Source organism: Strix aluco, chromosome 3 (genome assembly GCF_031877795.1).
Source record: "Strix aluco isolate bStrAlu1 chromosome 3, bStrAlu1.hap1, whole genome shotgun sequence".
Classification (NCBI taxonomy): Eukaryota; Metazoa; Chordata; class Aves; order Strigiformes; family Strigidae; genus Strix; species Strix aluco.
Genome location: NC_133933.1, coordinates 56,467,382 through 56,491,649, shown reverse-complemented (window position 1 = coordinate 56,491,649; position 24,268 = coordinate 56,467,382). Strand labels below are relative to the sequence as shown.

Below are 24,268 nucleotides of genomic sequence, written 5' to 3'. Positions count from 1 at the left end.
CTATCAAATTAGTAATATGCCCCTTATTCAAATCTTTTGCCAGTCATAGTTTGTCTTTTGCCAAAGGCAAGAGAAACAAAATGCAGATTTTCAAAGGACAAGCTTTGCTCCAGAACATGAGAGACGTGAAAAGAAATTTGACACCCAGGAGAAATTTTTGCAACAGGGCACTCTTGCTTTCAGGAATTCAATAAAAATAATTACATTTCCTAACAATTTCACTTGTGATGTAATGTGTTTGTCTTGATGAACAATTAATAAAAGGATACATCCTTCTGATTTGTGGGGTTGCTTTGGACTAGCTCTTTAAATAAACCTTACTATGGACTTTTAACTTTTCTTGAGATAATATTTATTATGGTGACTGTCAACAACTCTGTAGAAATTTTAATTAGCCTTTCTGTAAGCACTTCTTCATCTTCTGTTCAGCCACTCTCATTGTGACTGTGGAAATGCTATGCATAATCATTTTTTTATACTGAGACATGATGGTCTTCCTGTGGATTCTAACATGACTAGGGTGATCACAGCATCAATTTACATTTGAACCAGATTGGATGCTGGGTGAAAAGGGATGATCAAAATCCATTCATACCCATTGTGGTTTGGTGGCTATATTACTGAGTTTAAACCCCCCACTGCAGAATGCAATTAACTGTTACTATCCTCAGTGGCAATTATTCCTTCCCCATTTCAGTAAACAAAGGTGTACTTAATGTCTTTGCCCTCTAGAGATTCAGGAGAAAGTGAGGAGTTTGGGATTAATGACCCAGTAAGTAGCTATCTGTGGACATTATGATTTAAAAAAAAGGTTTATTTTACATGCTAAGTCTTTTTATATAGAAACCAAGGCCAGTCTCCAGAAGCATATGCATTGTTTCCCGTCATTCTCTTTCTAACACCTGTTCCCTGTGAAACCCTGGTGCTCATGGATGGTGATACAGTCTGGAATACCAGTACCTTGTCCTGAGACTGACGTGCCAAGGCCAAGACCCCAGAGTTGCCTCACACATGCTATATTGCTCACAGGCTCGCTCACTCCTCATTGGGACTTTTCCACAGTCATGCTCAGAAGCAGCTACAGAATTAAAAAAGCTACAATGGAGAATTTTAAAACAGTTCTGTAATGCCATCCACAGTGCATTCAGATGAAAAGAGAAAGGCATAAGATTTTTTTTTATCTTCCTTAAGTTTTCACTCTTTACATTGGTTAATAGAAACTAAGGCGAAAGAAACAACCCGAACCTTTAGACTCCATTATATTTTCATTACCTTGAGCATTTAAAACTGGGGCTAATATATAAAATTTGATGTGAAAAAATATTAATTTACCTGGAAAGAATTGTTAACTTTGTCAAGTATTTGTATGTAGTCAGATAATATAAATAAAACTACAACGAGCCCCATCCCCAAAAGAAAATCTGTAAGGAAGTTGAAGGGAATAGAGAGCTAAAGAAAGTGGAAGAGTTTATTGCCTGGACAATAATAACTACTTCTAAATTCTTTAAAACATTACAGTCTATAAATGATTATAAATAAAACTGAGTCACTGTCCCTTGTCATAAAATATTCCAATTTTGCCCTCACACGGTTCACTCTACTTTCTTGCTAATTTAAATCTCTCTGAACTTTTTCAAATGGATTGAACTTGGGTGCTCGGTAAGGACCCGAGTAACTCTTTCCAGAGCTGCATATGGTGCTATGGATGTTAAATTTGTCAGTTCCAGTATGAGACAATTAATAAAGTAATAAAACACTAGAGACTGTAAGGTTCCCCTACACCTTAATTTAAAAATCTAAGATTCAAAGGCTGCTTTGAAAAGAAATCAGATCTCAAAGCGAAGCTCCACCACAGCAGTTGCAGGGAAGAGGTTTTTACAGCTATGGTATGTGTTGTTTGTATACCATTCCTTATTCTTTTTGCCTGTGCAGCTTTTAGGTCTGGTTGACAAAATTAATGTGTACAATCATAATGCACTGCTGCTTAGAGGAACGTGATGGCCAGCATGAAGAATATCACATACTCCTGAAGGAGTGACCACTCTTCACTATTTTGTATTGCTACATTGTCCAACAGAGCAGGGACCTGGCCTCTAGATGTTACTGTAGTAAAAATAATACATAAGATGAAGAAGAAATAGACTTTCCATATCCCTGCCAGATATATTAAAACAAAAAAAAATCTGTCAAAATGCAGGCAAGGAAGGGAAGAGTAAACCAAATGAGATAACTGCCAGGTGTGCCAAGCAGCGCTCCCAGTACATTGCACCTGCTGTTGATGTCCACTGCCAGAGCACCACAGAAGGTAAAATCTCTTGCGTTGCTGAATTTTTTACCAAATGCTACACCTGCTCAGTGTACTGATTACTATCCCAAAATAGAAAAAAAGCATTAAGGAAACCTTGTAAAATATCCAGGACCAGAGTCAGTCCCTACCCAAAAAGAAAGGGAAAATATCTAGGGACAGATTATTTTAACATCTGGATCAGAATAAAAATTAAGCCAGCAGAGAATGAAAAGGGTTTCAAAGATGTCATCTATGGTGCTCCCAACCAAGAGCAGGTTCTGGAGGAATTAGTCCTGTCACAAAGTGAATGGAAAGACTAGCATGAACATCAAGGAAATCATCTCCTGGGTTTGAGGAGCCCAGGGAAGGAATACTTCTCTTCACAGCTTCACTGGATATTTCAATTCAGCTAGCAACTCTTAATGCTTAGCTTCACTGAAGATAAAGAGCACACAGATTGTTGTCTATGAAATCTTACTGATGATTCTTAGTACCAGGTTATCCAAACTTTGGCTGACTGTTACAGGTGCCTAATTGTGTCAAACTTCCATACAGACCTAAATTCAAATCTAGAGTTAGTGCCTACTGCAGTTTTTTATGGTTGTATTGAAAACATTTTGTAACTATCAAGACAAGTTTTAGAAAGGGAGGACAGAAAAGTCTTTAAGGATAATTACAGCAGCGTGGGATTTCACAGTATTCCCATTTTTTTTCTGGGTCTGTTGTGAAGCACCAAACACCATTTACATCTCCATCAGGATTCCTGCAATACTGTAATAATTACAAAAACAGAGAATGAAGACTCCAAATATTAGCCACAGAATGAAGAAGTGTATAAGTGCATGTTTTTAAAAAAGTGTTAAACTAAAACTTTGAATGATTTCCCCCAACTACTTTTTCCACCGGATGTTAAATGCTTTCTGTTTCCTCTGATCACAAAATTCTTTCTTTCCTTTTTCTCAAAACCATTAGGTGAAATTTGAAAAATATAATAAAATTCCTATAATTTTCTTCATCCACCAGGAGTCACCCTACCGCTAGTGTTTTCTAAGGCCTCATGAGAATAATTTTGTCATTGGATGACTTGCACTAAAACAGTTATTGTTGGCCTAATCCTTCTTCCCCTAAAGTCAGTGACAGCAGGTTAGGTCAGCTCCAGGAATTTGTCAGAAGCCTGCTTAGTTTGTGTCAAACAACAAAAGGTATTTCTTTGGGGTCTGCAGAAATCTGGGAAGCACTGTATGATTTGTTTTGTGCTGCCTTGCCTGTCAGCGTCAACCCTATGGTGTACCTCTGTGCTTGAAGTACCAGCATCCTAGGTAATGTAAAATGTATCCTTCCCTCTTCAACACTATTATAGGTCTGGGCTATCAACATGATGATTTCCAGATATGCTTAACCTGGTCTATAAAGACTGAACATGAAGTGTTTACTGAGGGATCATGGAGAAAGGAGACAATGTTCAATGACACCAACGGCTTTAGCAGCTGTTTACGTTTTTATCCAGGCCTGCTCTTGGATGAGTCACAGGAGTGAAATATTTGTGGCTATGAGGTTTCTGAGAACTCCACTCTTGACAAGTCCTGCCCCTTCCAGTTTTTGCTACTGTGCCACGATAGTCTTTACCATTACCATTAATGCAGTCTGTGAAAAAAGAGGAAAAGGAAATTGTTGTTAGCTGCTGAATCTGTGTGTGGTGGTGGTAAGCAGAAACAAGACAGATTAAGTACCTTTAGGACTTGCACACTCTCTAGTGTCTGCAACGGAAAGACAAAAGTGTACCATGTGATGTGATCTTTTAGTGTGTCAAGATGGATGTCTTCCTGGATGTACAGAGTAACTGAATTGGAAAAAATTTCAAGGAACTTCAAGCTACACATTTTCTGTAACATATTGCAAATACCTGAAAACACTCCAAGATTCTTGCTAAATTGGTATCAGTAAGCACCTTCCATGAGAGAAGCATATCTCAGAGTTAGCAGCCCATCACACTGACAGAGAAATTTTTGCTTCCAAGGACATTGCTTCAGGTACTTTCTTCTGCTGCATGTAAGAGTGCACAGCTCCATTTAGGAATGTATCTTTATCCAACCCTGCCACCTTCTTTTGCGAATTACATATTCCATGGAAAGCTTGACTATACATTCAGAAAAGTCTTGCCTGTCAGCGTCAACCCCATAGTGTACCTCTGTGTTTGAATTTTGACCAACTGTGCTTGAAGCACAGTTGACCTCTGTGCTTGAAGCACTTTGAAAAATGTGAACTATTAATTAAGGAAACAATGAAGCAGGATAGAGCAAAAACATTTTTCTCTTGGTGCATACATTTTGGAAAACAAGGTTGCCTATGAACAATACAACAAGCTAAGGTCAGTCTCCTGAAAACACAAAACACAGCACGAGCAAAATTCCTACAATAACTACAATTCACTGTGATCATATTTCAATAGCACACAGCTACAGAAACACTAGAAATTTTGTCTATTTTCCTCTTGTTTCCCTAAATGAAAAAGATCTCCTACAGAATGCACTGTAAAATGATACAGGCTGCAGGATATGAACTGACTAAAGAGTACTTGCTGCAAAACTCAACATTACAGCCCGAAAGCTGGAGGAAGGATGCAACTATCAATGTTGCAGTCCTAGTCAAGGACAATTTGGATAGATTACTATTTCCTTTACCCACAGACTCTACAGGAGGTGGCACTTATAGCCAGCTGTTACCGGATGTGGTGGGTGTAGTCAGGCCAATGTTTTGTGCCATCGTTGTAGGGGGGTCATTTGGTGCGTGGTCTTGTATATGATCATCACACCTCTTGAGACTGCAGTACTCCCATGTCGTGCTGGGGTCAGTGGTGAAGCACCATGGGCTGCTATCACCATCTGGGTTTCTACAATAGTTGTCCCTCAAATCCCTGCAAAAATAAGTACAATAGTCATGCTGCATAAGACTGAAAGTAATCATAGGAATATATTACCAAAAAGATGTGGATCTGTACTCTGCAGAGATAAATGCATTTATTAATTTTTTTATTTATTGCCAGATATCCTATTACTAGCAAACACATTTTTGGCTGTGATATGTGTGGAGAGTTACATTTCACATGTACATCAGAGTAATGAATATATTTATGCATAAGGAAACATAATTCAACTACTGGCTTAAATTCTGACTGTAATATGTGAATGTGATGAGTAGCTAAATAAATGCCCGATATGCCAATAATTTAATTTATAAGTATATATGTATAAACATACACAATTGTGTGAATGTGTGAATTAATAATAATATGCAGGAAGATCCATACTGTTGGTGGACAATTATGCTTTTCCAAAATTTTTATTCTTAAATGTCAGAGGGTTCTTTCTCATATTCGGAATAATGGCAAATAAATAATTATGCTAATGATTTCCCCCCACTAAAAAGCCTAACCCACTTCTACTGAATTCAGTGAGAGCACTCCCATACCTGTGCTTGCTGGGGCAGGGGGAAGTAGAATTTGTCTCTTCAATAATTTGCAGAGTTGCATTGTTTTCCTATCCTGAATCACAGCACAGTCACAGAATGAAAAAAACTGAAATGCTTTTTTCTGAACATGCCAGAACACATTAATTCCATGTTTTCACAGCTTAATTTCAATTTTTTAAAATGTTTTTGAAAAACAGCATCCCCTGTGAGGATGTTCCACTTCGAATAAATCAGTATTTTTGATGCTAAAATATGACTGAAAATTTCCCCCAAAATTTATTTTAGGTGACATCATAAAAAAGGCAAAAAATAGAAAAGTATCAACTTTCCTGCTTTTACTTGCAATTCACCAAGCAGTGATGGATTTACTAGCAATTGTCATTTTGTTGCTTTCCTACCCTTATGAAAAACTGACACATTAGCAATTATGATTAGCTCTCTAAGTCATCCCTGGTCCAGTTTTGTTAGTCTTAAGAAGATAAGGAGAAAAATTCAGTGTATGCAAGTCTGGGTGCACAATTCCAACTACAAAGAACACTTAAATGGTAGTTCTAATCATAATCTGACTGTGTGCATTGCAGCATAAATGCTGTGTTGTCCCCAGGTGAAATAAGTAGAAAGGCCACTGCAAAGGTCTCAAATTCATAAACAAAATGCATATTTCAGCAGATGCCCAGACTCTGGATACAAACCTCCCAGCGTCAGTTACAGAAGCTCAGATTTAAGAGTAAAGGGACACAGCTGTATTTTACTGAGAATTTAAATAACAGGAAAACACGGTTTTTAAAAATGAGACTAACAGAAAATTTTTCCACGTCTTGGAAAAATTCTCTTTCATGGATAAATTCCCTGGCAGTGTTTTAAAGCATAGATGTGCAAAGATAATAGAATTGTAGAATCATAGAAGCGTTAGGGTTGAAAGGGACCTTAAAGATCATCTAGTTCCAACTCCCCTGCATGGACAGGGACAATCAGCAATAGTCATTGTCAGATAAAGCAAGAAAAAGTGAGATAAACATACGCATTTGGGAATCTGTCCGGTGTTTTTTCATGCCTGTGTGGGAACATGGAGTTCCAGGCCTGGCATTTTTTTCCTGATGTAGTGATGGAAGTTGTGCCACGATAGCTCTGGCCTTTGCCTCGGTAACACTCCTCTGGCAGGGGAATCTGCATAGGCACATCTGCAGCATATGACAGAAACTGGTCTTTTGCATCACAATTTTATGTTCTCACTGAGTAGGAACAAGAAAGCATTAAACACACAGGATGACAAAAATGAACAACTCATTTATACAGACAGCGTCCAGTGAGAGCATCATGGCCAACATGAAAAGTGGAAGGGCATTTCCAAAGATAATTAGAAAACTTTCACAGTTTACTTTCATATGTCAGATGTGGTTCTGTATATGTGAACATGTTTAAATTAAAGATCAGAAAGTTCACATGAAAAATCTTCAAAGATTAGATGCTAGTGATTTTGCCCCTGATATATCTCTAAAATGGACATTATATTAAACTTTAATCTCTCTATTATCCTTTTGATCGCACTATAACTTTCTTATTATTTTTTGTGCTTGATGTTTCAGACGAGATTTTTATTACTTTGGAAGCTCCTGTCCTCTCTTTTGTGGCTACTCTCCAAAAACTTCCTTTTATTTAGCACTTTTTCATCTCTTCGTTTATTTTTCAATTAACATGCTAAAAACCCCCTACCTTTGGGAAAAAAAAAAGAATATAGAAATAAACCTCTTTCATCCTGTAATTCTTCTGTTGGGTCAGCTGGTGATTTACATCCTTCACTGCACTTCCTTAACTATTGAGAGTCCAATATTTGGCAGGTTTTGTAACATGCCAAGCAGAAAAACTGCATTAACAATAGTGACAAAGTGATTGAAAAAAGATTTCACACATTTATAATGAGAAACAATAAGGCTTTCACTGTTTTAAAGTCCTTATCTCAAGTACACTCCTCAACTCATACCAGCAATCCCTTGTTCCGTCCCATCGCAGTGGGGAATTGCACAATATTCCCACCGAACACTGTTGTTCGTAGTGTAGCACCAAGGCCTCTTCTCTCCATCAGGGTTTCTACAGTAGTTTTCCTCTAAGCCCCTGAAACAGAAACATAGGGTTTAAACTACTCATACAAATCCAGACAAGTTGTGTCTGTGCATGCAGAACTCAACTCAGTGGTTACATTTATTCTTTTTGGAGATTATCTCATGCACTACTATTTTGGGACTAATCAAGAGCTTTTGAATTTACAGTCTAAATGCTGATGATATGTGAAGACCTTTTCCAATGCTTACACTTTCTGCTCTTGTTTTTGAGGCCAAGATAAGGGAGTTAAAGCTGACTTCAACACACATGTCATTGGTGTACCCGACTGCTATGGTAAGAACCAGGCAAGGCTGGATGTCACACACTGATCCTGGAAGCAGGTGCATATGAGCACCGGTGCATGCTGCCCTCTGCCCTGTGATAATGGACAGGATTTCACATGCCCAGGAAAACTTGCAGGCTCTATTTCACAACCCACAGGAACAAAATACAGAGCTAAAAGCCTGGCCAGTCCCAGCTACCCTTGTGCATTGATAATGCTCCAAAAACCCAGCTCCTGTGACCTTGGAGCACAAGCATGTATTGGAGCATCTTGGACCCTGGAGTATCGCTCTTCAGAAGAGTAATGCATTGAAAATGTGCCAAAACATGGCCAGGGGCTTTTTAACATAAAGGTAGTAAATACTTATAACTCTGCAGTGGGATGTGGAGGAGACAGATGAGACAAGTACATGAGAATAAAGTAGCCGGTAAAAAAAAAAAAAAAGGAATGCAGAAAAAAATTAAGAGCAAGACCTGAAAAGAAGTGATGAAAGCTGACAAAAGGGGAGAAAACAGCTTATCAACATAGCTGTGAAAAACCTGTGCTCCTCTTGCCTCTGCATCTGGATCAAAAAGGAGTTAACTAGGTTCTTCGATATTTGTTAAAATGAGAAGGCTCAGCATACTTGCAGGGATATCTGTCAGGAATCCAGCCATGTCTGTGAGGAAACTGTGTGTTCCAGTGTTGGCAGGCATTTCCCGATTCGGTGATGGCTATCCTGCCTTGATAGTCTTCTCCTTTCCCTGAAAGACACTGGGAGCCCAGGCCAGACACTGGTAGGCGCATAGCTGTAACAGGATTTAAAAAAAAAAAAAAAAAGAAAAATGTTGCTAACTAGTGCTTTCAAATATATTTTAAACCCCTTTGTTTTCTGTAATGGTGAACATGCAATCTTTTTCTTTCAGCAGAGGTGACATTGGTTGAAAGCCATGGCAAAACAAAAGTGCAAATTTTCACAAGCAGTCAGGCTGCCAGACAAATGTCCTGTGTTTGCCCTTTTACAGCAGTCAGTAAATAACTTTCCCGGGTCAAGCCAGACTTTGTTCCTGCAGTCCCCTGAGAGCAGAACTGGAAAAGCAGTAAGTAGTCCTATACAGTCTTGCAAAAACAAGTGGGATGAAGGGAGCACGTTAATATAATACACATGGGTAGGGTGGAAGGGCAGAAAGGATAAGGGCCAAGAAAAAATTGTGAGAGAAAGCAAAAATATTTCAGAGCTGGGCCTCTGAAGTCCGTGAATTGGAAAAGTGGGGCAGAAAGAGAAGTGAAAGAAAGTTAATGTGGTGAACAGCAAAGAAAGTAAGAGTAACGATCAGAGGCACAATACCTGCAGAGGGCAGAGAGAAAATGAATCTTCAGTGCATACCTATTATATATGCTTTGCATATGGAATTTCCCGAGGAGACAACTATGACTTTAAAAGGTTGGTCTGTTTCTTAAACTTTCTTTAAGTTTTAAGCACAAAATGGAGATGCTGTGCTAATTTTCACAATTTACTTTATCATACAGAAGTCTATAAATAGTCATTCTTCCATCTGTAATTGAGCATGCTGAGGCGAACTACATCTAGCAAACACATGCTGCTGCTTAGAGCACTGGCAAGTGCAGATGCATAAGAAAGCAAGCTCTATAGATAAAAACACAAAATTTTTTCTCAAAGTGCAGTCCAGTTCAACAAACAGCAATGTTAATCTCATTATTCAGTGCTTTGGAAATGTCTAGATTTAGTGTGCTCAGCTTAATGGATAAAGCTAGCTCACTGATAAGACAGGTTTTTCTTCTGAGGCCTGAACTTGTTTCTCAGGATTCATTCCTTGCTAAGAAAAAGGCAGTGCTGTCTGAGCTGGCCAGACCCAGGTAAAATATCACAGTATGGCCACATGGTGATTTACGTGTTTTCCATGAGTTAGCAGGTCATCTGAAAACTACCACCTGATTTAAACTGAATGCCCTGCCTCTCAGGTGAATTTAAAAGTAAGGTGGCTTGAAGACAAATTAGGGTTTTCATAACATCTTTGGCTTTATTGCACTTGGTGACACCTGCATCATCACTGACCTTAGATGATTTTATGTAACAAATATAGTGAGTGATTCTGCTTATTAATGTGCACTTTTCCTGGTACATAAGTATTTCCTCAGGTTACTCAGAACCGTGATTTCTTGTCTTTCCCCTCCATGCATCATTTTAATGAGAAGAGCTACCCTCTGGAGCCATCTCAGGAAATCACACTCACTGCAACGAGGAATGTTGCAATATTCCCAGCGTTTAGTAGGGCTGGTAGTGAAACACCAGGGCCGAAGTTCGCCATCAGGATTACGGCAATAATTCATCTTCAGATCCTTCTCAGGAAAGCTGCACGTTGAAAATGAAAGAGAAGCTTGTGAGTCAGCTATGGCTGGCTATAACAATTAGGCTGTCTGTAGGCAGGATCTCCCAGGCATGAATTCAGCACTGTGACTCACTGTTTCAGGGTAAATCCATGCATATGAGGCTCTTGGGCATCCCAGTGCTGGCACTCAAGCCCAGACTCTGTTCTGGAAACTTCTCCATGGTAGTCTTCACCATTACATTGCATGCACTCCCTTGTAGGGCCTAGGCAGAATGAAAACAAAGCAAGGTTTTCATCAGCCCATGAATTCTGATCCTGACCTATTCATGGAAGACTACACTGAAAGGAAAAGAGGGTTTTGCTTCAGCTAATGATGAAAGGAATCTAGAAGACCATGCATTACAGCCTAGCCAAATGAATAAAGCTTTAGGGATACATGTCGTTTGGAAGGAGGACTTTGTCACATATCTGTATGTACTGATAGCAATGGGATTTCTGTATATAGCACAGCACTTGGGTCAATCTTTTCTCTTGTTAAAATTAAATAAATTGCTAGGGGTAAGAGCAGGACAAAATCAGCAAATGATTAAAAAAATTTCAGTTCTTCCATATTTACCAAATTACTTTGATAACTGGAGCCCATTAGGAAAACAACCTTTGTGTTGAGAACTTAAGTTTCAGGTCGATCTAAATTCACATTTGAAACCAATATGCAATATTAAAGCAAGAACAAACAGCATGCATAATATTACCTACTCGAACACTCCTTCTCTGAAAAATAAATATACCTTCTCCTGTGTGCGTGACCTGGCTTTCACACTCTGGGATGTTACAGTAATCATATCTGGTAGCGGGATCTGTTGTGTAGCACCAGGGTCCACTTTCATCCGCATCAGGATTTCTGCAGTAGTTTTCATCCAACCCTGCATTGGGGTGTTTTTCAGGTGTATAACTGTAATAGTATTAAAATTCTATTTTAATTCCAGTAATTTAGTGGAGCAGAAGGGAAATGTCCAACTTGCTCAGCTAGCTGTGGGCTCTATTCATTCACAGTAAAAATGAGAGACGCAGATTCCCCATTGTAACCCGTAAATGAAATCTAAAAAAACATTTTGGAACAACCATTATCAGTAGCTTTCTCCCCAGGTCCCAGTTGCCAATGATGAGTGAGCTTACAGCCTGAAGGAATATGACAGTATGAAAAGATAATTATTGTCTTTAATACTTTCATCCAGCTGATCTAGTCAGCTCACCATGACCTGTGGCTCTGTCATGTATTTCTCTTAACAGACCTACTTTAAAAGAAGTGGAGTATTTCTAGAGGCTATTCACCAGACACAACTGGATCCTAATTTGCAGAGATTTTAAAGCAAGTGACCCTAGGCTTCTTCTTATAGCAATCCTCTCAGAGAAGACTGAATAACTTTTAAACAAAAATCTTAAAAAGTGCATCCAAGTTTCATTAGAACAACAAAAAATAATTTCTTAAACAGATAAAACTCCAGCATAGATCAGAGAAAATAGGACCTCTTCTTCCACGCTTGCTTCAGTGAGCCCAGTGTCAGCCAGCCCTGAGAAAACTGCTTGGGCAGGTCCCTTAGGCACTTTGCTGGATGTTTCTTCTTGACTGTCTGGATGACAGGCAGGGGGTCAGAGAGCTGGACAGATATCACTGCTTTTTTGTTTTCACACCTCATACAAAAGAGAGAAATTATGGCCCCACTGTCACCAATAGCAAAATTTTCATCATGTGTTAATAGAAGGAGCACTTCACCTTCTTACGAGGCCAAGCATTTAGACACAACTTCTCTAGCTGACAGTGTACCCTTTCCTCATCCATATCATTGCAGTTCTCTGCCAGTAGAGTCAAAAGTAACAAGACAGATGAAGATAAAGTTGTTTTAAAAAGTCACCTGACAACTGGCTTTGATAACACGTACTATAAAGTTGTTTATACACATGAAATTGGGGAAGCTTGGAAGAGATTCAGAACAACATGAAGACAAATATAAATGAAACCATACTTTGGGTTGTGGGGTGTTTTTTCTGACCACTTCTGGCATGGAATACCCCTCTGAGTTTTGGCTTCCATTCCTCTGTAGTCCTTCCCAATCCCTCTCTTACACTGTAGAAGGTAAACTGAAATGGAATTGGCTTTGTTAATTCAATGGCTTTACAACATTGTAACTCTTGAAACTGAGAATCTGCAAATAGAACTCTGAAGTTCATCAGCTCATGAAGAACCATGTTTTACCCATGTTTTGAACCTCTGTACATGCAAACACAGATGTGATTCTCTAAGGTATTTTAAAACAAATTAGTTACCAACTACTAGGCAACTACAGAGGAAAATTCCTCAAGCATTTTTATAAAGCTAATAAAATCTAGTTAAGAAAACAGATATAACAAGTTACAATTGTATATGACATGTATAAAATGCATGCTTATACTATCATACTACTGGATAAAAAGGAAGGTCATTCACCAGCAGCTGGAGATTCTTTGAAATGCACTATTCATAAGCACATTTGCAGTGCGGATGTCATGCAACTATCCCTTCAAGCCAGGAAATTTTTAGTTATCAAAATATGTTTGCCACATAAGTGGCCCCCAAACCTTCGATTGCTCTTAGCCTCAGACTCCCAGGTACTTTCTAGTGGGATTCCAAGGCAGAGAGAATGCAAAACATGTTGATGATGCTTTTATTGGCAACAGACACTGAAAAATCTCCAGCTACTGGGGGAGTGACCCTGATTTTCCCTTCCACCAATTTTCTTGCACAAGAAGAATTCCCCTAACCCCCAAAATATAAAAAGAAGATGTTAGAACAAGAACAGGAGACCAATCTGATAGGAAAAGCTGAGCCTTGTTTGGACACCTTATAAAAGTTACTGCCATCACAGAGTATGGCTGGAACTACAAATGTCCGTGCTGTGTGTCTTATCGAAAGGGAGCTGCTACCTGGTTGTCAGGGTACTACTGGAGTGTCCAAAAATCTTGTCACTGCTGCTTCAACATTGATACTCTAGTAGCAGGTCCCAGCATAACCATCTCTGGTCAATATCCTTGCCCATGGACATTCTGATGTTGCCAGGTTCCTCCTAAATAATTTTAGCCTGTCTAAATAAAAAAGCCGGACGTATCCGACAGCTGTGGAGAAGGAGTGGAGGCTCTGTATAGCTGGGTGAGGGATGAAGACAAGCAAGTAACTTCTCAGTTCAAATGGCACGTGAAGACCACCATGGATTTAGGCCTTGGTATTTGATCCCTCTTTAACATGGCTGTTTGAACCCCAAAGTCTCTCTTACTTTTCTGTCCTGTACAGCAGCGTGCTGTGCTGGCCTATAACCCCTGATAATCTGTGTTCCTCAAAAGAGGGGTGATATCAAAAGCCAAACTATATGTCAAGACAAAATGAAGATTTGACTGGGGAAACTGCTCTGTAAAGAAGGAGAAGTCTCTAACCAAGTTCTTAAGAAATATTTCAGTGACTAAGTGCCAACACTTTGATTATTACCCCTACAAGAGGGTAAGCATCCCAGATGGCCACTGAGTTGGGAAAAACGCCATGGTTCTTAAACTCTGAGAACCCAATTAGAACCAAAGGAAAAGGCATTCTTGGAGGTCTGGGTGGGAAGAAATCTGACTCAACATAATGTATTGAGCATATCCCACAAAAGCTATGTATCTAGGCCTTGTGGATCATTCCTACTATTAACAAGGAGGTTGTAATCAAAAAGAGGATAGTCTCTTGATAACCTCATACAGGGTTTTTCCATTAACATAAGGAAAGTAAAACTGTAACTGCCAGACATATGCTCATGGAGTTGCCTTCACAACTATGGACAATTCAGAGTACAGTCTGCATATGGTTCCCAAAGTGTCTGTGGTGGGGTAAAATGTGAGTGCATAACACTGAGTGGCCCAGCACAGCCAGACAAACTCCTATACTCACAGAGGGATTAACCTTTTGGTTTTAAAGCAGAAGTTTTGTACAGATATTTTGAATCCAGTCCCAAGGAAAATAAGTTCTGGTAAAGACTGTTGCCAGAGTAGCTGTTACAAACTCCAAGGTCTGAGTCAGGCATATGTGAGATTGTACAGTCATCGTGAACTTAAGGGAGTGGCAGAGCAACAAAATGTTCTGGAGATTGCTTTCTCCAAGCAGAACAGATTCCATCATATCTTAGCAGAAATGAGTTTTAGGGCAGCTATTTCCTGGTGCTGACGAGTCATGGTGGGGAGAGAAAACTTCTCTGAGACTTAAGGAAACTAAATATCTTTATTTGCAAATTCAAGTTCAGGCAAGGTGATGCTGGCTGTGATAATTAGGTTGCTTCTAGGAAGGTGAGTCTCACTTTTACAATGCACTTTAACAGCCTTTTGAGAAATATCTCTGGTTTGAGGTGGATTGGGGCCATTACAGATACAAAATGATGCCATTTGGATTATCCAGAGACTTCACAAAGATGCTGGCAGTGATAGCCATGAGTTTCAGAGGGCATGGGATAGTCTTATATTCCTGCTAGTGAAAAACAGAAGGAAGATGACTCTACATCCTCTGTTTGAAAAAAACAGGCTCCGTAAAACTGTCCCCTGGGAAAAAAAGAAACCAATTCTCTGGCTGCTAGAGCTAAAAGCAATTCCTGCTGAAGCAGACTCTCATGAAGAGATATCCCTAAGAAGGCAGAGGTAGCGTGTTGTATAGCAGCAGCATAGGAGCTGAATGGTATAGCCAAAGGAGGTAGCAGGTGTCCCAGGTGTCAAAGGTGGGTCTCCTAGTGTGCAGAAGGCAGCAGGAGATGAAGATGACACAGGCAGTCGCCAAATTGCTGCAGACTGTAAGAATGTTATATGATGAGCATATGAAGCCTAATAACTCATTAGATGAAAATGAAAAGTCTGTGAGGTGGATGTTTTTTTCCCCTGCTAGTATCTAGCTGCTTTAAGGCCCAGGTATACAGGCTGAGCCATTTCAAAGAACCACCGCCACCAGCACAAGGATAAAATAGGGAAAGAGAAAATTGTTTCCACATGAAGGGATATGGTATCCATGACCTACTATCCAAGCTGTGGCAGTGCCTGGTTGCAGCTTTCAGTGATATTGATAGATGCTAATTATGAAGGAGACTTGATTTCTGCTCAATCTGAAGTCAGAACTGAAAAGAGCCAGACTACTTTAAAATGATCAGAAAAGGTCTCCCAGTCACATCAAAGGACTGGCAACTCTGCAGAAGGGCTGCAGATGAATGTGTCTTCTCTGACAGCCCACACAGTGATAGCAGTGAAGGCAAGAGAGATCGCTGCCCACCATGCCTAGGTGGGACACTTAGTTTCACCCTGTGGAAGGACAGCAGGTAACCATGTCTCTGTCCTGTGCATGGCACCTGGACAAGTGCCTCCATTCATGGGGGACCCCCTGCCATGACAGGCACCTGCATGCTAATGAGCTCGTCCCTCAGTGTGAGGAACCAGACACAGTGTCTCCCCCTGCAGTGGACTCATGTGGTGACATTTCCTTCAGTCCCTGTCATGACCAGGAAGGAAAAGCTCTTCTTCCAAGAGGATGAGGAGAGTGAGGAGCAGACCCATATCTCACTCTACAGTTTCAGTTAAGACTAAAATGACAAATCCATCCTGAAGCATGAGAGGGTGCCAAGCTAGGCCTTTTTTCTGCAGGAAAAGGTGATTCCAATGGAGGCACGAGCAGCAGAGCTGAGGACTCTGACTAGATTTCTAGATTACATGTGTTCAGGAAGGTCACTGGGATGAACATTGAGGCTGGAGTCACCAGGCCTGTCTTCCAGCAAAGAGCTTTGGAGGAGGCAGACAAGAAAGAAGAGAAACCAAGAAGTTCTCTCCTTTTCCTGAGAGGCCAAGGCTCCCGGGCGTAAAATCAAGTCTTTTGCTGCTGACATGGGGATTAAATGTGTCTCTTCAGACGTTTCAAAAGTTTGGAAGAGCTTGGACAATGGCAAGTGATGTAAAGGGACCCTGATGAAGCTGGGGATATTGTCTCAATTTGTACCAATTTAAGCCTGAATTATTGTCTGGCCCTCTGTGACAGCATATAATTATGGTCAGTAAGAATTATTTATTCACTTAGAAGGTCTAATTTCAATATAATAATTAATGCCTTGTGCATGTGTATATTAACTTTCAACATATGCAGAGGAATTTATAGAGCACATACTCCTTTATCCTGTTTTAATCTCAAAGGAAAACTCCAATCAGTTTTGACTTCAGTAAAAAAAATCACATTTAAAATGTTGAGTCATTGGCCACATCCATTATTTCTACAGATATTTCACGTGTGCCAGAAATAATTTGGCTGAACCTGCTTCTGTACTGGTGACTCACACACCAGTGATCTATGAGGAACATGTGAATAATAAAAGTGGAGAAGAGCTCTCCATAGGCTTTAGTCTTGTGAGGTCTGTTACTGGGGCAGGGGGTGGACATGACTGTAGAGCTAAAGTCTTGTAATAAAAACAGCTGTAACAGTGGCTTTGACTTTTAAAACAGGGAGGAATCAGACCATAATAACACTTAAGAATCAAGCGGTATGCTTCAAATTCTAGCTTTTAAGGCTTTAGTAATTCATCCAATCTAAACATAAACTGCAAGTTCAGGAAAACTGGTGAGAAAATCCGCTTGTCATTAGCACAGAAATAAGACACCAAGGAACACATATTGCACCATAGGAACAAAATGTCACTGGCTGATAATCAGCTAGAGGTTAAGCTACTACTTACTGAAGATAGCTGTTACAAACCAAGTTGCACCCAGTGCCGTGAACCTGGTAACCCATTATCCAGTCTAGTAGCAGAAGAATTAGGATACAACTGTTTAAATGTTAACATTCTAGCTTTTTGTTATGTTTGGGCCAGATGTCCAGCAGCTGTTAATGAATTTATCAGAATCGTATCAGTTAATCTAGCTGGGAATTTGAACATGAACTGCTTTCTCTTTAAGACTTTGATATGGCAAAGGGGACCTGCACCATGATTGTTCATGCAGTTTCAGTTTTCTGTATATCTTTCAAATGCTTCAGCATTGTAAAGACACTGAAAATAATTGTCTTTTCAAACAAACTGAAAGGTTCTTACAAGAAATGTTCACTATTCATCTCACATATCAGTTAGTAATAGGAGCTTTCTTTTTCCCAGAAAACTCATTGAAGTTAGTGTTTGTGACTGTATTATCTATGTTCCCACAAAACTTACGAAGATAAGCTAGTTAAATTTTTTTTCCCAACTATATACTATCTATTCAAAACCTAGAAAAGCATTAATTAATTAATTCAAAAAACAATCTTAAAACCAAGCCACTTACCTAAGCCTGGCATACAATAAGAATTAAGCACAAACAAAACAGCTTACAAAATGTGAATATTTGATTACAATTTTTTTAAAAAACCCTATAAGTCAATATTATTTCAGTCAAATAATTCTTGACTGAATTATTATACAGAAAATTAGAGAAGTAGGTACATAGAAATAGATAAAGTAGATATTCCTGTAGTCCTGAAAAGTGTATATGACCAAGGACTCCACTAGGAGCAAACACTTAAAGGGCAGAGAAATGCCTGATTTTAGTTTTGGAGTATGTTTATTCTGCCTGATCTCAGTAATACATGACTAAAGGGTTGAAACACAAGTTCAAATATAAGGAGCCTTGATGCTATATGTGGACTTGAATGGCAGTTTCAGCCCAGTTCATAAGGTGTGCAGACCCACCTCACTGAAACTGTCACCATGTGCAACGGTTTGCTCCAGCACTGCAGCAGAGAATGCAAGGATGCAGTTAAAATAAGCTTAATGTGTAAATGTGTAGCATCTTACTATATACATACTTTTCTTCTCATAAAGAATTGCATCCGTGCTGTCAAACGTCACTGTCATTTTGGAGTTTTCAGCCAGTGTTAAACACTGTAGCTTTTTCCTGGTGAATAGGAAGGCCCTGTTGAAATTGAGAAGGAAGGAATATTGACATAGGAAGAAATATTTTTAATTCAATTCAAATTAGTCAACTCATAATTATTTTTCTGTAAATTATTGATTTACTAGCACTGTCTTGTATCCATTTATACCTCTCAGGTACTGCATTCAGTATTTGAGACACTGAGAGACTGACATTTTCTACTGCTCTGAAGTGGCTGACTTTTTCATGATGTATGACTACGTGAATAAGTTACTGTGTGGGAAGCTAGTTACTGCATTGGCAAAACGTTATCAACAGCATCCTAGCTGCTCATTCCCTACAATGAATTAGAAACATCTCACCCTTCTTTTGTGAAACAAGACAGCATCCAGTTAAAGGGGCATAAGCAGCTTTCCAGGTAATGTTTGCGAAGAGCAGGAACTTAGCATTTACTGTAGAACAAGTAATACATAGTAAATCCACCCTCTACTCGACCTCATGGTAATTTATGGGTGGAGATAAGCCACAAGCTAAAGGCACAGGCACGGGCAACAGCTGCAGGTGGAGGAGCTGCAGCAGGATGGGCATGTTGGCTCTGAGCAACAGTAGGAAAATACCATTGATATGCAGACACCCACAAGGACATAGTTTCAAGATTCAACAGAAATTACCTGCAATTAAAATTTGTTTCTGCTTCACATTTCTCTGCACATTCTTTTTCATTATTTGTCTTGTAAAACTGTTTATTTCGAGTAAGTATCCAAACACCATCTGTTCTTAAATAGTCATCCAGTATGTCGCCTTTCACTGCAAGGGGAGAAAAGGAATCAGACATTAAAATGAGAATGCTGCAGTTAAGAAGATCTGTGATTTTGAGTCCCATTTTTCATGTAGCATTGACAGGAACCATTTATTTTGTGTAATTCTGGGTAAAACATGATAAAATCAGGAAATTTCTGTCTCCTAACACAATCACAGCTGTATGACCGGGACACGTCATAGGAAAACACAGCAGAAGAGAGATGTGGAGAAGCATCTGAATGGAGTTATGTATGGGTTTGAAGCTGAGAACAAAAAATGTGAAGCAAGAGTGAGAGGGACTGGAGAGAGGGACTAAATGGTGTCAAACAAACACCACTAATCAGAGGAAGATTAATGGATGCCATATCCAGCATCAGGTTACAAAGTTACAAAAGTGATATAGTTTAATTATTTCACTTTTCAAGATAGATTATTACTGACAGACAAAGGAAATTCATAATCTTGTACAGCATTCTCACAAGTAATGTGAATCTTTCTTTGTGCAAACACCCATATTCACTGCAACCTCACCCCAGTGTAATTAACTCCCATGACATATAGGTCACCCATCACCTACCTCCACATGACACATATTCATATAAAATAAAATGTATTTGAGCCACTAATGAAAGCAAGATGATTAATTGTCTAAGGGCAATCTTCTGTGACTGCAGATCTGGCTCAATGCTATAAAATCTGCAAACAAGTGTCTCCTCTCCTGACCTTTTTCCTAAGCTAACCGAGGCCACTGTTCCAGAATTGCAGGGGACCAGAACAGGAAAATACTACTTTCCAAAATTTATTGGTTCATCTTAAAATATAGGTTTGTCCAAAGAGTTCTACTTTGGATACCATTCCTTTTCAGCGATCATAAAAAAAGATTTATTTCAGTTGGTTTAAGAATGAACACACAAGATTTTGGATGACATACGTAAGCTAAAAGGCAGCAAAGATTAGCAGAAACTTAGATAACAGAAAAGAAAATGTGATGTTAGTTGCCTGAAAAACACTGCGAAGTGTAAACTTTAAAAGTAGATTTAAAAACACAGCAGGGAATGTGTTATTCTGGGCAAAGTCCAAGCCTTTATAAACACAGACATAACACATGATAATTGAACAGAATATTCAAATATATGTGAGCAAACCAATTTCTTCTTTTACATATGTTTCTTTCCAGAGTCGAACGGTACTATTCCAGAAGACAGAAAATTGTTTTAAGGCAGTTTTGTGGACCATCACTTTGGAGAAAGCAAGTTAGAGCTGATAAGAAGGAGCAAATAAAAATAACTTTATCATCTGTCTTTTATAACCCACACAATCATACAATGATATGTCCCTGTTATTCTGTCATATTAAATGTCCTAGCTAGTAGAAAATCATACAAACTGTACTGATATGTCTTTAACAGTATTTTTAAAGTCATTTAAGGGCCATACAGTGATATGCAATGTCAAAATATTAGAGAATATGATATCTGATGAAATCTAATTGAAATGTATACTACATGTGGTTTATTTTCAGAATTTGTAGATGAGCTTGAAATACATAGATCACCTTTAGTGGAACACCTATCTTCTTTTGGACTTGTAAAAAAGAATTCTAGATGCATTTCTGGAAAAGTTGATCTAGGTTACTGAAGGTTAAATTTCTACCTACTGCTTCCAGGAAAAAAAGGCAGAACATTTTCTTCTAAGTGTTTGCCAACAGAAAATGTGAAATTGCTGGAATATAAAGGAGCTTTTTAATTTTAAATTTTGTCCTAAATATTTAATTTTAAAACTCTGAAACTCCTATCATAAAGGATGAAAATCAGGATCACTGTGCTCAGCAATGCTTGGCAGTAAAAACAGCTTTAGGATTTGATCCAAAGCCTGCTGTAACCAGATATTTGTCTCATTGATTGCTACGGGTTTTGCAGCAGGCTTTGGGGCTGCTTTCCAAGGGTGCCCCCATTTCTGGCCATGAGGCATATTTGCAGGGAGCCATTTGTTCCCCACACAGACACCAAGGCTGTTGGTCTTCTGGTGTCTCTAATGAACACAGCACTGGAGCAACCACAGCTCTTGCTTTGTTCAACGGCAACTCTCTCTGGCCAGCAAGCCCCAAATCCATCGTCATCCAGGTAAGTGGTGACACAGAGATTTGGGGACCTACCTTCACCAAATGGAGCTTGCAAGCATTTGCCCCTCATCTCACCTAGGCAAGTGGAAAGCAAAGGGCTCTTACCTGAGCTGAGCAAGAAAAGAAAGAGAAAGGCGGCTTTGCTAATCCCCATTTCGGCCAAGCTGGTGGGTGCTGGAAGTTGTGTGTGTCAGTGCACAAAGTTTTATTGACTTGCACTGGAGTGAGGCAGCATCAAACAAACAAGGCAGGTAGATTAAGTTAATCATTCTCCTGTGCTGTGACCCCCTTTGCTGTGGTGTGTCCATTCAAACAACCTTGAGTTGGATGGATTACCAAATCAGACTCAATCATTTGTACTGGATGCTGGGAAATGTGAAGGCACTCTCTTGTTTTGCAGGGCATGTTTTTGTTCTCAGATTGCTTGGCCTCACTTTCCTTAGGTAAAGATGGGGATCAAGGCAGTGAAAAGTATGGAAACTCAGACATGATCTAGTTCTATAGTCCTGTATACTCAGCTTTAGGTCACAATGGTATTTTCAGTCACAGACTTGCACTGCTTAGGCTGGAATTGCTTCTGATTTATGTTTTTCGTAAGCCAGTCCCCAGACCAGACCCTGATAATGCCAACGCTGTATCAGAATTTCTTTCAACAGTCACCAGTGTCCTTCCTGGGGGAAAGAAGCTTCCTTCCCTCATCTGTTTCCCATTTCTGGGTTGTTGTTTGTTGTTCATGACTTGGGAGGCAGTGTTAATTTTGGTTCAGCGTATACTGTGTCTTTGCTCTCCAGGCAAAGCTCCTGATATCTCAGATCTCCCCAGACCTCAGGGTGCATGCAGGGTGCCCCACGCATTTCAGCCTATGGTGGTTTGACCTTGGCTAAATGCCAGGTACCCACCAAGTCACTCTATCACTTCCCCCCCCCCCCTTCCCCTTTTTTTTCTCAACAGGGCAAAGAGGGGAAAGAAAATAAGATAGGAAAAAAACCCAACCCTTGCGGGCAAAACAACAGCAGTTTTAATATAAGCAAAGCGAAGCAAAGGTCCGCGCACCCAAGCAAAAAAAGAAAACAGATTTATTCTCTACTTCCCATTAACAGGTGATGTCGGGCCTTCTCAGGAACCAGGGCTCCAATACACGTAGTGGTTGCCTCGGAGGACTAAGGGTGACCCTCCCCTTCCTCCTTTTTCCCAGCTTTATACTTGAGCAGACGTCATATGGTATGGAATATCCCTTTGGTCAGTTCGGGTCAGCTGTCCTGGTTGTGTCCCCTCCCAAGATCTTGCCCACCCCGTCCCACTGGGGGGGAGAAAATGTCGGAAGGAGCCTTGGTGCTGTGTAAGCACTACTCAGCAGTAGCCACAACACCAGTGTGCTATCGACACCCTGCCAGCTCCCAACATAAAACACAACACCATGAGGGCTGCTATAGGGGAAAACCAATTCCGGCTCAGCCAGACCCAGTACACAGCCACACCACCTCCATCACCCCCATGGGTCTCAGCAAAGGCAAGCTAAGCGTTCCCAGCCAGAGTACCCTCAGGAGTTTCAGCTGGTTTGCCTGGATAATTGGTATAGTCTTCAGCTGGAGTTGCTTGGGCAGAGAATGACAGAAGCAAGGTGGGAATTCCACATATTCCCCTCTGTGCTGGGAGTATGATGGTTCTGGAAAGGCCATGTGCAGCCGCCGCATCCCTGTGAGCACTGATGACTAGACAAGTCACCTGGGGTAAAAGCAGTGGTCAAAAGGTACGAGACTCCAGGGCACAGGTGGGAAATGCACCCTGGGCTGGTGGTGAGGCAGTGGGGAAGTGGCCTTTCTGCCTCAGCTCTGAGAACTGCAGAGGGTTCTCAGCAGGGAGCCAGTATGTATCTTGCAGTCAGGATGGGCAGAAGAAGTGATGCCAGTAGGAAAACAGATGGTTGGTCTTGGTAACTGTTTTGTGGTCAGTTGTGTCCATGTGTGATCACATGCACAGCTTATCTGCAGTCACTACGACAGTCACTTTTTGAGCATATCATTCAACTTCCACCACACCTGGCAGAGGGATGGAACTCTGATGTTTCTACAAGGCTTCAGAAAACCAGTGGTTGAACAGACAAAGGAAAACAAAATCTGTTCTCCATAAGGACACTCATGGTGGAAGCAAACACCATTCATTTCTGGTAGGCCAGTCAGCAGGTCTGTACCCTCCAACCAGCATGTCAGCACATGCATAGGAGAATCCTAGGAACATCCACCTTCTACACGTGGATGTGGAAGAGACAGGCTGTCCTAATGGAAGCCAGGAGTACCTCACAGAGAGATTATGGGGACATGAATGGGAAGAAGAAAGATTAGGGGACCATTTGGGAGTGAGGAGGGCATGGAGGACCTGAAGATTTCCCAGTTTGATATAGGAAAGAGGTGGGGTCACAAAGAGATGCAGGAAGACATGATGAGGAGGGATATGAACTATGTGGAGCCACACCTCTCTTTTTCTGCCACTGACAGCATTACTTGGTCTGCTCTTAGACAGCAAATGCCATAGATGCAGAAGTCTGAAGACATTTTAGGTCTGCTACTAAATAGCATGGAAAAGTCACTGGGATCATTCGGATCATTTGGAAAACTCTTGGATCTCATTTAAATCTTACACCAATAAAAAGTAGAGATATTTTTATGCCCATTTACTTTTAGAAACAATGGAAACCACATCTTTGCTCATGAAAACTATGCTGTAATCCTACCTGATTTTGTTTGGGATTTTCTGAAGTATGTGCTGTCCTGGTAATGTCCAGAAGGGTGCAGCAGATGCCACTTTTTTGACAAAGTAAGTGACATGAAACCCCCAACATAAGCAAAGGTGTCTGTAAACACTCATGATATATTGGCAGGAGATGTTTGTCCATAAACCTGAAAAAATCCCGAGGGATTTACTATTCCATTGCTCATATCACAGCACTAGCTTATA

At 40.1% G+C, this 24,268-nt stretch overlaps 1 protein-coding gene across 1 annotated transcript in view; it reads right to left on the bottom strand.

Annotated features, from left to right (window-relative positions):
* The window catches only part of LOC141921612 (apolipoprotein(a)-like), a 65,920-nt gene extending 44,429 nt beyond the window's left edge, over positions 1–21,491 (bottom strand). The window contains 15 exon segments of the mRNA XM_074820536.1: positions 961–1,078; positions 2,965–3,058; positions 3,783–3,991; positions 3,993–4,127; positions 5,011–5,201; positions 6,777–6,936; positions 7,737–7,867; positions 8,764–8,926; positions 10,241–10,491; positions 10,602–10,731; positions 11,257–11,420; positions 12,493–12,607; positions 18,324–18,430; positions 19,063–19,198; positions 21,419–21,491. Of these exon segments, the coding sequence (XP_074676637.1) occupies positions 961–1,078; positions 2,965–3,058; positions 3,783–3,991; positions 3,993–4,127; positions 5,011–5,201; positions 6,777–6,936; positions 7,737–7,867; positions 8,764–8,926; positions 10,241–10,491; positions 10,602–10,731; positions 11,257–11,420; positions 12,493–12,607; positions 18,324–18,430; positions 19,063–19,198; positions 21,419–21,467 (2,153 nt within the window). The 5' untranslated portion in view covers positions 21,468–21,491.
* Between the last annotated feature and the right edge of the window lie 2,777 nt (positions 21,492–24,268).